Source organism: Pleuronectes platessa, chromosome 21 (assembly GCF_947347685.1).
Source record: "Pleuronectes platessa chromosome 21, fPlePla1.1, whole genome shotgun sequence".
Taxonomy (NCBI): Eukaryota; Metazoa; Chordata; class Actinopteri; order Pleuronectiformes; family Pleuronectidae; genus Pleuronectes; species Pleuronectes platessa.
In genome coordinates, this window is record NC_070646.1 from 16,686,301 (window position 1) to 16,699,702 (window position 13,402).

Sequence of the window (13,402 nt, forward strand, 5' to 3'; positions counted from 1 at the left end):
TACCAGGGGCCTGGCAGGAGAAAGTCTGGAGAATGTCCACAGCAACTGATTATTTCAGGAGATTTTGCACAGTTAAAACCACTTTAATGTTCCAGATGTTCATACATAACCATGAACACACACGCTGTAGTTTACTTTCATTTGGTCCCACATACACATACCATGCAAATACTCAAGAGACCCCCAAAAATGTGAAAATCGAACCTAAAAAATACACAGTTGGCTCATGTTTGAGTAACTTTTGCTAAAAACTACAGTTTCAAGCTGTTTCAGGAAATTGCTGAAAATGAAAGTCTATATTTGTGAGCAGATTTTAAAGATTTGCATCTTTATTAGGGGGTTTAAGCTGAAATCAGCATTCAGAATAGGGAAACTGCTATCGACAGACAGACTTACACATTGTAGGCTTTGGGCTTTGTTGATATATGATAGAATAATGCCTCCCTTATTCCTCGAGTCATGTAAACATGAACTGAAATCTTGTAGCAGCTCTAATAACATTAATGATGTATTGTGTTGAATGGGTGATTCTAGTTTCTTTAAAAAGGGAAGGAGACAGACTTCAGGTAAAATGTGCTTTCTTGACATTTTAAACAGAAACCTGAATTCAGCGGCCAATATTTATTCTCCATATTATCAACCGCAAGTCTCATGATAAAAACCACTCCTTTTAGCTGTTTGCTGATCAGCAGTTATTTGTTTTAAATTGTTGACATTTGAGACAAAGAGTCAACGGCAGATGCAGGCGCAGGTCGGTTCTCGTCGTTTAATGGGTAGAATATTTTGGTGTGTGAGCAGTGACAGCAGTTGAAGTGTGTTGGTGTATTTCTTTTAGAATGAAGCTACAACAAAGCGAAACAGAAGTCATTTCCCCTATTCACAATGAAGAGACATCATCTCGTTATAAGTAAGACACAGAGATTCTCAGGAGTCCACTACAACTGAGTCCAATCTGTAACACATTTCATTGTGGCACAGCTTAATGAAACAGAGTGATGAGGGCGGGGGTGACTCGCAGTACGAGAGCTGAGAGCGGGAGGCAAAGGCAACCTGTGTGTTTGTATTATGAGTCAGTTGTCTTCACATTGTCTTCATATCTGTCCTTCCTCCCTCCCCCGACTGTCTGCACCTCCACATGTAGCTGCCGCATCAACCGAATCCTGGAGTCTCCACGGGGTAATGCGCTGCTGGTCGGAGTGGGCGGCAGTGGCAAGCAGAGTCTGACCCGACTGGCTGCCTTCATCTCCAATCTGGAGTTTTTCCAGATCACCTTGAAGAAAGGCTACGGCATCCCTGACCTGAAGGTATGAGGAGAGTAACACAGCAAACTTACTTCTCTGCACAAACATCCATCAGCGCTGGTCTGTTTGTCTCATATTGAGTCTTAACAAGTTTCTAACATGCATACAGATCAACCAGGTGAGGTTCAAACGTATACATGGTGATGTCTGAGGCAAAGACAGGCATAACCCGACAGTATGTCAACACAGTGGGAGAATCCACATGGTGTCCTCACACTGACTACGTTTATACAGGCAACATTATTTCAGCTATAGTTGCAAGAAGAGTTTCCCATTCAAATCACCATTTACATGTTACAGAGCAGAGTATCACTGTGACGTGAAGCAGGTGGTAACTGCTGCTCAGGTTGATATTGTGAAATGCTGGGGAAACTCCAATCAGATGTAATAATGCAATGTCATAATTCAATTATTGCTTATTTAGAGTATGACCTCACATAGGTTGAGGTTATGAGAACAGGCTGTCTACATGGCAGTGTCATATTCACACTGTTCTGTCTTATTCAGGTAAATATATGAATATTGATGTCTATGTGAATGTGGTCAGTTATTCAGGTCTCAGCCATTGACCACTGCGTTAGGCCGCTAACAGCCTGGTCTCATTCTGTGTGTCCCCCTCCCACTCCATGTCTCTTTCTCTCTCCCTATCTCCCAGTGTGACCTGGCAGCCCTTTACATGAAAGCTGGCGTGAAGAATATTGGCACCGTGTTCCTAATGACTGATGCCCAAGTGGCAGACGAGAAGTTCCTGGTTCTGATCAACGATCTGCTGGCATCAGGTAACAGCAGGCTCGGCTAATTACTGCATGTCATGTTTTGCAACAGAGAAATGCTTTTGCTTCGCCTCAGCAACAAATCACTGCGGTGCCGCTTCTACGGCTTCACTCATCAACCAAACACATCATTGTGAGGGATTGCAGGCACGGCTGAGAGCCACATGTAGATTTATACTCTACATTCAATGAGTACAACACATAGTGAAGCATAATGAAATATGAGGATAAATGATTCTCTGTGTACCAATCTTAGCAAAGGAATCATTTGGTCGTTAGTTTACAAAAATAAATGTACTAAATCATTTCTGGTAGTATTGGGAAAGATGGTTTATGTCAAAAGCAGCAAGTAGAACAACAACATTAGAACATTACATCCAAGTTTTATTTTAAAGATTGAATAGTAAGACAAAGCACAATTTTTCCTCCATAAATAAAAATAGAAGTTGAAGTCATGAGAAACACTTTCTCCTTTCTGACGGAGGAAACAAAAGAATCCTTCAACATCATACACATACCGTGTAAATGTATAACAAATTCAACACATAGTTAGAATTGTGATGCATATTAAACATATCATTGATATTGATGTAGCTGTAATATACAGTGATCAGAATTTCTTTTAGATATTGTGCTCATTGACGACTGGTTGATCCAGCAACCAAACTATTGGAAATTACATCGGTTAATTTAAGAAAGTTGACATCTTTCCCCAGAAATTATTGTAATTTGACTGTATCATCACTCACAATGTAATATATCTTTGATTGTCATGGAAAGCATTAGCTCATCCCAGGAACTGCTCCTACAGATTCTAAGAAAAATGTCATTGTGAGGGCGGTTTACTCTGTGAACTGTGAGTAATGATGTGAAATGACATGGCTATTCAGTCTGAATGTCAGGCTGGCTTTCACTTTGGCTTGTGGCTTATTTTCTGCCCTAATCTCACACCAGAGCAGGTCTGAACAACCCAGAGGGGCTTTGTGCTGATCAGAAGCAACACAAAATTAAGGAAGTGTGAAAGAAGGGGACACTTAGGTAGAAACACCTGAACTCGGGGCACTGACTATTTTAGGAGCTGTAGGGAGTCGACGTTCACGTTCCGTGCTCTGCTCGTCTCTGCTGCTGCGAGGCTGTTACTTACAGCGGATCCTTGCATTAGCATAAGTCCTCTGTATGAACTCCTGCAGCCCCCAGCTCTGTTAACACACCTAGATCTGAGTCTCAGTGTCAGTTCAGATCATGACACGATAAGAAAGTTTCACAGAGTTCTCTCAAGTTTGAAGTTTAGCTTTTTAACAGAAAACATCTGCCTTCAGTCTTCCTTGTCTTCCCGCCGGTAATGTGAATCATTTTATCCCTTAAAGGAGAGATTCCTGACCTGTTCCCAGACGACGAGGTGGAGAACATCATTAGCTGCGTGAGGCCAGAGGTCAGCGCCTCTGGAGTGGTGGATACGAGGGAAAACTGCTGGAAGTTCTTCATCGACCGCGTTCGACGACAACTCAAGGTGAAACTCAAGTACAGGACAAAAAGCTGTTTCTGTTACTTTGAATTCCACAACCATTCATGCAGAAAGAGTCGTTCTCAGTGGTTTACCTTGGGGGCAAAGTTTGACATTAATCTCTCTCGTAGAACTGCGTCTGAATTTGCTCTCCCTCCTGTCTTAATACAGCAGTGGCATGCTGCCTCACACTCTCATTTACCATCTCGAAATAAAACAACCCTCAGACTTCGATAAACACCTGGTTTATGATGAAGTCTCCCCCTAGACAATTTTCTATTTTGACATTCTCAGATGAACCTGAATGCATCGGCAAGCGGTGGACGCCATGAATATAAATCACAAGCACAATAGCTGCCGCTTAGTTTCAGATAATTCCACCAACGTGCAGACACTTTGTTTCCCCTTGGGAGATGAGGGATTCCATGGGGTTGCTTATCCTGTCATTATTACAGTGTGCACGCCCACAACACCACCGCCCACATCCTCCACTCCTGCCTGGCTCCCAGCTCAAGCCTCGCTGGGTTGGAGAGTGAACAAATGAGGAAGACAGTCCCATGGGCACGGGTTTGAAAAGAGTGGATTTCTCTCCTTGTTTCAAAATGAGTTTGTCTGGATGGAAAGAGCCGCTCGTCAAAGAGTCATTCTCACTCAGAAAGTTTGCATCAAATTTGCTGAGGTGTCTGTCACTGCCTGTAGCTCTGCTTGACGAGCACCTTTTTCCCAAAACATGAACAGCATTGTCACATTATTATCTGTGACAGGGGTCACGTGATAGGACCCTGACCAATCAGGGAAGGCTACGGGGTGACTGAATACAGCCTAATGGGTAAGCCGATGTTCCCAAACATGTCCGTCTCTGCCCGACCAGACGAAAACGTGTCTATTTCAGTGGCTCTATGACTCCAGAGGAGTGTGAATACTCGGTTTAACTGAAGCAGAGTTCCACACGCTGCAGTTGATTGATTGAGTAGAATGGATTTAGCCTCAGATTTCTGATCATCTTAAATACCCACAATCTATTTTGAACAAATCACGTGATGCATCAGTCATGCAGAATTTATACATATCCTAGTGGATTTCATAATAAATTTACAGACTCCGGTGGGCCCCGCAGCTCATGTGGCACTGCATTCAACCTCTACCACAAGTTTCCATGGTTTTGTATAAACAGACTAAAAGAAGTAATAAACCAGTTATGAGAAGTTGAACCTTATGGTTTAGTTGATGACACATAGAGTCCCTCCTGATCATAGCAGCGAGGTGAGTCAGTGTGTACGACAAATATAACATGAAATGTAAAGCATCATTGTTGTTTCCTTCAGTTGTTTGTTGTTTCTGTCATCAGTCGTTTCTTTGGCTGGGCCTCTGTGTGTTTGCCTCTTCAGTCTAATGCTCCTGAGCATCTGGCCGAGCTTCTCAACAAGCCAGCTGTTAGTCTCCAACAGAGAAAATCAGTCTGACAGAACCCACAGCTCAACACACTTTTAATCCACATGCTCGCTGGGGCTTTATTTGCTTAATGATGGAGCTGCAAATAATTAATGCAGAACTTTCCATTCTCCCTCTTGACCACCAAGAAGTGCCGATCGGAGCAGGAATTATTTTCTCTGTCTGACTGTGAAAGAAAATTATCTCAATCTTGCTGCTGTGTCAGACTTCACACTCAATCCTGTTTGACCTTGTTGTGTGTGTGTGTGTGTGTGTGTGTGTGTGTGTGTGTGTGTATTGCAGGTGGCTCTCTGTTTCTCTCCAGTGGGTAATAAACTGAGGGTTCGCGGCAGGAAGTTCCCCGCAGTGGTGAACTGCACGGCAATCGACTGGTTCCACGAGTGGCCACAGGAGGCGCTGGAGTCGGTCAGCTTCAGGTTCCTACAGGAAGTGCAAAATATTGAGGTGAGAGCAGCTCATACTCTAATGCAGACACCGACATGAAGCACCCACAAAAAATGAGGTTCATGCCCTGAAAATACAATTTCAAATGTCAGGCACAGTGACACAATGAATGTGATATTAATTTCAAGAGCAAGACCGGAAACCCATGAATTAAATTCAGAGCCTGAGCCTCAGGAGATATTGCTTTTCCACTAAATCTGCAGATTCATCCGCTTTCAGTGTGAATCAGTATGTAACCAGCTCTGTAACTTATAATTCCCACAGCCTGAAGTGAAGGACTCAGTCAGTAAATTCATGGCGTACGTGCACACGAGCGTGAATCATACATCCAAGGAGTACCTGGCCAATGAGCGGCGCTACAACTACACCACGCCCAAGTCTTTCCTGGAGCAGATCAATCTGTACCGCAGCCTGCTGGGTCAGAAGAGTAAGCTCCTCACCAACAATATGGAGAGGCTGGAGAACGGCCTGCAGAAGCTCAACAGCACCTCAGCTCAGGTACAGTACATCAGCATCCATTTAAAACTTGATAAAGATACGGTATGTTTCTCTTTTCCAAGGTTTCATGCTCAGTATCCCGTTTTTTTTTAATTTAAATTCCTTAAAACAAAAGTATCTTCAGTCACTACAAACAGAGAAACTTAACCAAGCTGCATGTAATCTTTAAAGGGGATATACAATTGTTTCTGTTCTATGAAACTATAAAACTTTCAAACTTTCTATCGTATCTTATGGTCTTCATCAGCTGAGGTAATTTGCGCTCATGTCAATGAATTTAAGATATTTGTTATGTTTTTCAAGCACTATTCATTGATACTGACCTCAAATAAGGTTCAGTTGGTAAATTTATAGCAAAGTCGTCTCATGACAATGGGGCAAACATCTGAGGAACAACACAACTAGACCCTATCAAGTAGCCATGCAGTTTGACTGTGGTACAACTGTTGTGATTTAGAAAAAGAATAGACTGTGTATCACTCTTCACACCATAAACTCATTCAGCATTCTCACAATTACATTCTCTGTTAGTTAGCGAATCATTGATGTAAACTTTTCTCGCCACCTACTGGCTTGGCGCACTTCCTTGAACATTTGTAGTCGCTTTGTGATGTTGTAAAAAGAAGGTTGTGTGGACGGAGATCTTTTTTAACTGAGGGGAAATAATCTGTCCAGATAAACATCTGTGGTTGTGTAGACAAGGCCTTAGTCTCTGTCTTCTATCTCTCCTTTGTCAGTTCTAATGTTTACATACCTGGTTTGTGCTTCTGTTTTTGCTGCCATTCAATTCTAGTGTTGCAATTTTGTTGCAACACTACTTGTCTTCTTGAGTTTTTGGGATATGCAGAATTTTTTGTTTGGCTGCCTAAAGACTGCAAGCCTGCCTTTGCTTATTTCATTACACTTATATTCTCACCTGCCTTGCCCCTGGTTTGCTGTTTGGTTCCAGTTAACTTTAAGCTTAACATTTCCATGCCGTATGCAGCCAGGTCAGGTTTTAAAGATACTACTTATGTAGAGCAGAAAAATACCTGCTTGACTTTTGTCCTTTTTATTTTATGTGAAATGTTTATTCGCATCATTTTGTGTTTTCATCTCTAATATCTACACTTGAATCCATTGGTTCAGATGTTTACTATCTACACACGTTTGCAGATAAGGGCCATGAATAATGCAACACTGGGTCTGTATGGGAAGCAGCCCTAATTATAAATGGTGTACACTGTGCAAGCGAAGCAAAACCACACACACAATTTTACTCTTACTTACAATGCTTATCCACTGCTTTGCATAAATATGCCCACACATTGCCACCCGCACACAATCGCACATTTATAAACACCTCTCACACGCAGGTGACGTCAGGGTGTTCTGTGCTCATTTCCCATTGCACTGCATTCCCATTACTGTAGGAATGAAACACACACACACACACACACACACACACACACACACACACACACAGAGAGAGAGGAGGTGTATGGTAATTGAGGAGTCCTCTAATTAGAGAGCACACACTTTACAGCAGCAAGACACCATTAATGCACCCAGTGTTTGTAAGTGCATCCACACTGATGGCCACACAACTGTAAGTACTGTTATTTAACATTCTGTGCAAGAGGATCCATGGCTCACCAGGGGCTGCTGTGGTCATGATAAACAAGGACCAGGAGGGTTAAAGCAAAGATCTGTGTGTGTGGGTGCGTGCGTGTGTATGTGTGTGTGTGTGTGTCGGGCAGAATGTAAGAGATGCTGTATGAGTCATCTGCTCCCCAGAGGACACATTAGTTCCATGTGTTTTTTTCCCTCTTTAACTTTCTGGAGGTTGTGTCCTACCTGAGGCTGCTTCAGTCTGGACTAGTAATGTGTGTATCATTTAATGCACTGCCACAACCGCACAATCGTTAACATTAATTGAGAAAGTAGTTTTTTTGGGTATTTGTAGTGCTAGTATTACCACTACTATTGTTATAAGATATTATAACAACACTATTATTAAAAACTAGAATTTATAATCATAGCAGTAACACTAATAATAGTAGTAGTAGAGATGGTAGTACTAGAAGAAAGAGTGGTAATAGTGGTAGTGACAATAACTTTAATGGTTGTGTAGGTTTTGTTGGCAGTAGTAGTAAGACTAATTATAGTATAGCACTGGTAATACAGTGTGTGTTTACCAGCTACAGTCACTAGCAGTAGTAGTTGTAGTAAGACATTTGAGGAATACTTATGGTAAGATAACAACAGACATAGTATTAACAATAGCACAAAACTAGCATTACTAGTCACGTGAGTAGTGACTGTTGTAGTTTTAATGGAGGTAGCAGGCAGCTGCATTATGGTTATATTAAGCAGGTATAATAAACGTGGTTTTAGACTATTGTAGTTATACTGGTATGAAGCAGTTGCAGAGATAGTAGTATGAAGTAGGTATAGTAATAGTAGCAGTAAATAGTTGTAGTAATTTAGGAATTTATATGTTGTAGTAGAAAAAAGAAGTTTAGAGGTTGTAGAAGTGAAAGCTAATAAGTAGCATTTCTAGTGGTAGCAGAAGTAGTAACATAAACTATTAGTAGTAGTAGAAGTAGTATCATTAGTAGTGGTGCCAGTAGCAGTAGTAGTACTTTGTAGTAGTAATACTAGTAATAGCATTAGTATTGCTTTCAGTAGCATTACTAGTAGTAGTTTATAGTAGTCAGCTGCTTTATAAAGACTGACAAGGAGCAGATAGATACGTTTTCCTGGTTGATTTCCATCTGCAGTAGATAAACACGAGCCCAGATGTATTGAATCTCACCCATGTCTCCCACCAATTAGTTTGTCCCTCTTCTCCCCCCTCTCCTCCCCCTCCTGTCTCCCCCCCGCCTATTCATCATGTTGATGGCTCACTTGGTGCTCGTCTAATGTTCGACTGAATCTTTTCCGTTGAATCGTCTCAACCCCGAAAGAACTGTCTTCCCCGCGGCCTGATTTCCTGTTTGTTAATTAGCTGAAAGACAAGCATGAGAAACAGTCTGTTTTTATTTCCCCAGTGCAACGTTTTGACAGAGTCGGACGGTAATGCAGAGCCCTATTTGTCGGGTAGTTATGAGGAGTTCGTAACAGCTTTAATTTATCTTTATGGCCGTCCTTGGTGTATGTATTTGTGCGTGTGTGACTGTGTGTGCGGCGTGCGGGTGTGTGTGTGTTTGCTCATAGCTGTTCTTGATACCTAAATCTTTTAACATTCCCCCCCCGAAATGCACTCCATTCATCTTTTTCTGCCTCTTTATCTTCTTGGACAGATTAACTTTTTTTTAACTAATGGATTGAAGGTCATATCCTTAGATCCTTCGTGAAGCTCATTTATTCGATGTTCCTGAGCCACAAAATCCTCTTTATTGCTTTGAAGGATTGAGAAGATGTTTAGGGCTCAATTAAATTGCCGTTTTGCTCATCAGCAATTGCATTACTCATCGGATACAACAACACAAACAATGAAACTAAAATTAAGGCCACAAGCAGTAGTAAGCATTTTTAAGGCTTCACACTTGGGTCTCACTGTTTAATCTAATTAAATCTAGCACACAGGTCATCATTGAGTCAAAGTTAATGTTTGTGCTAGATGTAATGAATTTTCTTTTGAGGCATTCCTGATGTATCACGTTCACAACAATGTGACCTTACGTGACCTTGACTTTTGACCACCAAAATCGGATCAGTTCATTTTGGAGTCAAAGTGAATAATTGGACCAAATTTGAAGGTAGTCTCTGAAACTGATCTTAAGATATCACCTTCAAGAAAAACATAAACAAATTTTGTGAGGACACTGTGACTTTGAACTCTCGATTTGTCCCCTTCCACCAACACGGGGGCGTTCCCGACTGGATGTCACTCTCGGCTGATCATGTGACAAAATAATCCTGACGCTACTGATTGAGTCGGAGCCTCTCTGATCTCGAATCGTAAATATCAAACATGTTTTTAATATATTAATACAATTTATTATAATATAATTGGCTCCGACAGAAATTAATGTTGTGTACTTGTACAGCTTTGACTAAAACAATGATATATTCGCTGCAAAACAGAACACACAACGTCGGTCCTCCTCCAGGTTTATTATTATTCTGAGGTCTAATCACGCGATTGTTCCACACTCCAGTTCAGAAGATGGCTGTAATGCTTTCAATCACCACTGCTAAATCCAGGCAAGTGTGTGGTCCGACGTTCTGGCCAAATCACCCAGTTTGTGTGTTTTGAAGATTGTAAGATAGGTTGAATCTCTCATTATGTCTGTGGTCTCCCAGGTTATTAAAACTGGTCAAGAGTGGAAAATCCTCTAATGTGCAGCAGCCCTCATGGGAAATTCTCTGCTGAGTCCCATCCTTTGTTGAGATTTTTGACTGATGTTGACCATTTGTTCAGACCAATGTTGTCCACATAATGTAGAATTATGAAGATTCCATAATGCTTTATGCCAAACTTGTATTGGTACAGTTGAAATCTAAGAAGTAGCCTTCACGTAACTGTAGTTTCTACTGTAAAGAAGCTAAGATTCCATCATGGGGCCATTTTTTGTCTAAGTAGCTTGTTTGAAGAGCTTATTGAGTTGTAGATGTACTGCAGATGAAGTCAATGGAACTCAGAACTTCACTTCGCTGACTGCTAATTATTTTGCCATCATCAGGTCAATTAGAATCATATGTGGAAGACATTAGCATTTTTTTTCCCAGTTATGGTGCCAAGTTTTATGTCTGGAGCTTGTTCCCGCTCACGGAAGGAGTCGTATCCGATTTGATGAGCCGGCCATGCCCACATTCATCAATCAACTACTTAATGTATTGTGTAATGCTTGTCCTCAGAGCATATGCACAAATTAGTGCAATTTCTGTTCCAAACACTGAGAAGTATACCAACTATATTATAGGTGATTGGTTTGTAGCAGCCATGTTTATGGATCAATCTTTCCCAATAGTAGAATTATGGAGCTCAGGCCTAACATGGTGCACTTCAAATTTGGTCACATGTTTCTTGAAGCATTTGCACATCATGTCCAGTTATTGAATCAAGTTGTATGTTTCTTGCTCTTTCCAGCTAAAATCTATTTAAGCAGCAGCAACAACAGCAATAAACCAACACAAACAGAGAAAGGTTTTACCTCGAACAATAATAACAATAATGTTAATAAGTAGAGAAAAACACAAAAAAGTCCTAAACTGATATAATCAGTCATTCAAAACTGCCTTTATTATGATAGTAATTAATTAATTAATGGCCATGATACACACATTCTTTGCAATTCAAGACCATACACAAAGAAAGATTTGAATGTTTCACAGTCCCTTTTTAAGTTTCAGTATTAAAAAGCATAAATTGTCAACACTAATATTAGAAAAGTAAAAAATATAACAATAGTACTTGAAAATGATATAAGTACCACCACTACTTAGATGATCCCTTGGCTTTTATTTTCAGTTAACTTTTGCTTTTAAATAGATACAATTACATGTTATATAAACAAAGGCCATTTTTTCCAAATAATCCAGGAAAAAAGTGTTTTTAGAATCGTTTGCAAACTCTATCCTTCAGGTCTAGTGTAAATGATCTACAGTTCATTCATCCTGATCTAAGCACACAGCTATAGTATCAGCCATAACATCTTCTTGACCTGCTGGCCTCCATGTCTCATTCTCTGATAGGTGGACGACCTCAAGGCCAAGCTGGCAGCCCAAGAAGTGGAACTCAAGCAGAAGAACGAGGACGCTGACAATCTGATTCAGGCAAGACCCTGTGCTCCCTCTTAGAAACACTGCAGAAACTGTCAGTCAAAGTGTTGGCTTCTGCTCACTTACACTGACTCTAGTCTGACCTGAGGTTTGGTTTTATATGTCCAGGTTTCATCATATCTGTCTCTGAGATTTCTTCTGCTAACAAAGTTCCCTTTTGTTGCTCAAAAACCTGATATTACATTTGAACAAAATCCTTCAAAAAATGTCTCTGCCAGTCTGGATAATCCATATATAGATTTCTGGTGTCTGATGTAGAAACTGCTCAGTACAAGATGAGAAATTCCGAGAAACATGGACTTAAGCCTCTGATCTGTTTAAGCTTTAGCTATAGATCCGATAGTTGAGAGGACTAAACATTTGCATGTATAAATTTGTGTCAAGCTGAACTTTTCTTGCTGCTGATCTGGTTTTGTCAGCAAATGTGAATTAGCCTGGTCCTAAACTGACAACTGGATGACTTTTCACATCATATCATATGTCCATGCTTTGAAAGCTGAGCCTCTGTTTGAACCTGCACCATTAACAATCAATAAATTCCATGTTCTGTCCATAGGTTGTCGGGGTAGAAACCGAGAAGGTGTCCAAGGAGAAAGCAATAGCCGATGAGGAAGAGGAAAAGGTGGCAGCCATTGCTGTGAAGGTCAGCGGCACACAGAGAGACTGTGAGGAGGACTTGGCCAAAGCAGAACCAGCTCTCCTAGCTGCTCAGGAAGCCCTTAACACTCTCAATAAGGTCAGTTACTCTCTCATCCCTGGCTGTGTCTTATTGATTTGCTCAATCATACTTTTCTCTCCTAGATGTGTTTGTGTTTAAGAGGGTTTGTGTTCTTTTTCCTTTGTTCGATTTCGTTTTCCCAGCTTCAGTGGAATAAGTTATGTCCACGTAGGCTTTGAACTGTATAAAAGATTATTGAATCACAGGACTTAGCCGGGTCTTTGCAAAAATAATGTCTTCTCTATGTTCTGCAAGAATTTCGCTTCATCTTTGCGTCCCATGTAGGTTTATGAGCAGCCTAGGGGATTTTAGAAAACACCCTCTGTTTAAAAGGTGCTCTCTGCTCAAACAAGCAGAACCGACAGTTCAATCACTGCTTAGAGCTCTAATTAGTATTCTCTGTCGTCTTCTCAAAGTCAGCACAGGTTCTTCTTTCTTTATTCTAATCCTTTCCCTTTCCTCCCTTTTTTCCGGGACATGCAGTTGTTCAAACTCGATTATAGCTCTTTAATTTCCATCCAATATTCCCTCTCTTTTCCATGTCAGAACAACTTGACAGAGTTGAAGTCATTCGGCTCTCCAGTGGACGCTGTGACGAATGTCACTGCAGCCGTCATGGTCCTGATGGCGCCTCGTGGGAAAGTTCCCAAGGACCGCTGCTGGAAGGCTGCGAAGGTGATGATGGCCAAGGTGGACGCGTTCCTGCTCGCGCTCAAAAACTTCGACAAAGAGAACATCCCAAGCACTTGCCTTAAAGCTATTCAGCCCTACCTCAAGGTGAGTGTTTAAATTAGCCCTTATTCATTAAGTCAATAATAACAGTGAGCAGTGTGCAATGTCTGCTGCTGGGCAAGCTCAACTAATAAGTCATAAATATAGCATGGGCATGATTACAATGACGGTACCACATTATGGGTGCTGAGTGTCCAAATGACAGCCAGAG

The 13,402-nt window shown here is 41.2% G+C and overlaps 1 protein-coding gene across 1 annotated transcript in view; it reads left to right on the forward strand.

Annotated features, from left to right (window-relative positions):
- Positions 1-13,402, forward strand: part of LOC128427319 (dynein axonemal heavy chain 9-like) — a 117,959-nt gene that overhangs the window by 64,704 nt on the left and 39,853 nt on the right. The window contains exons 50-57 of the mRNA XM_053414405.1: positions 1,142-1,304; positions 1,957-2,080; positions 3,442-3,584; positions 5,313-5,474; positions 5,739-5,972; positions 11,655-11,735; positions 12,298-12,477; positions 13,006-13,236. Coding sequence (XP_053270380.1) covers positions 1,142-1,304; positions 1,957-2,080; positions 3,442-3,584; positions 5,313-5,474; positions 5,739-5,972; positions 11,655-11,735; positions 12,298-12,477; positions 13,006-13,236 — 1,318 coding nt within the window. The remainder of the gene's footprint in view (positions 1-1,141; positions 1,305-1,956; positions 2,081-3,441; positions 3,585-5,312; positions 5,475-5,738; positions 5,973-11,654; positions 11,736-12,297; positions 12,478-13,005; positions 13,237-13,402) is intronic.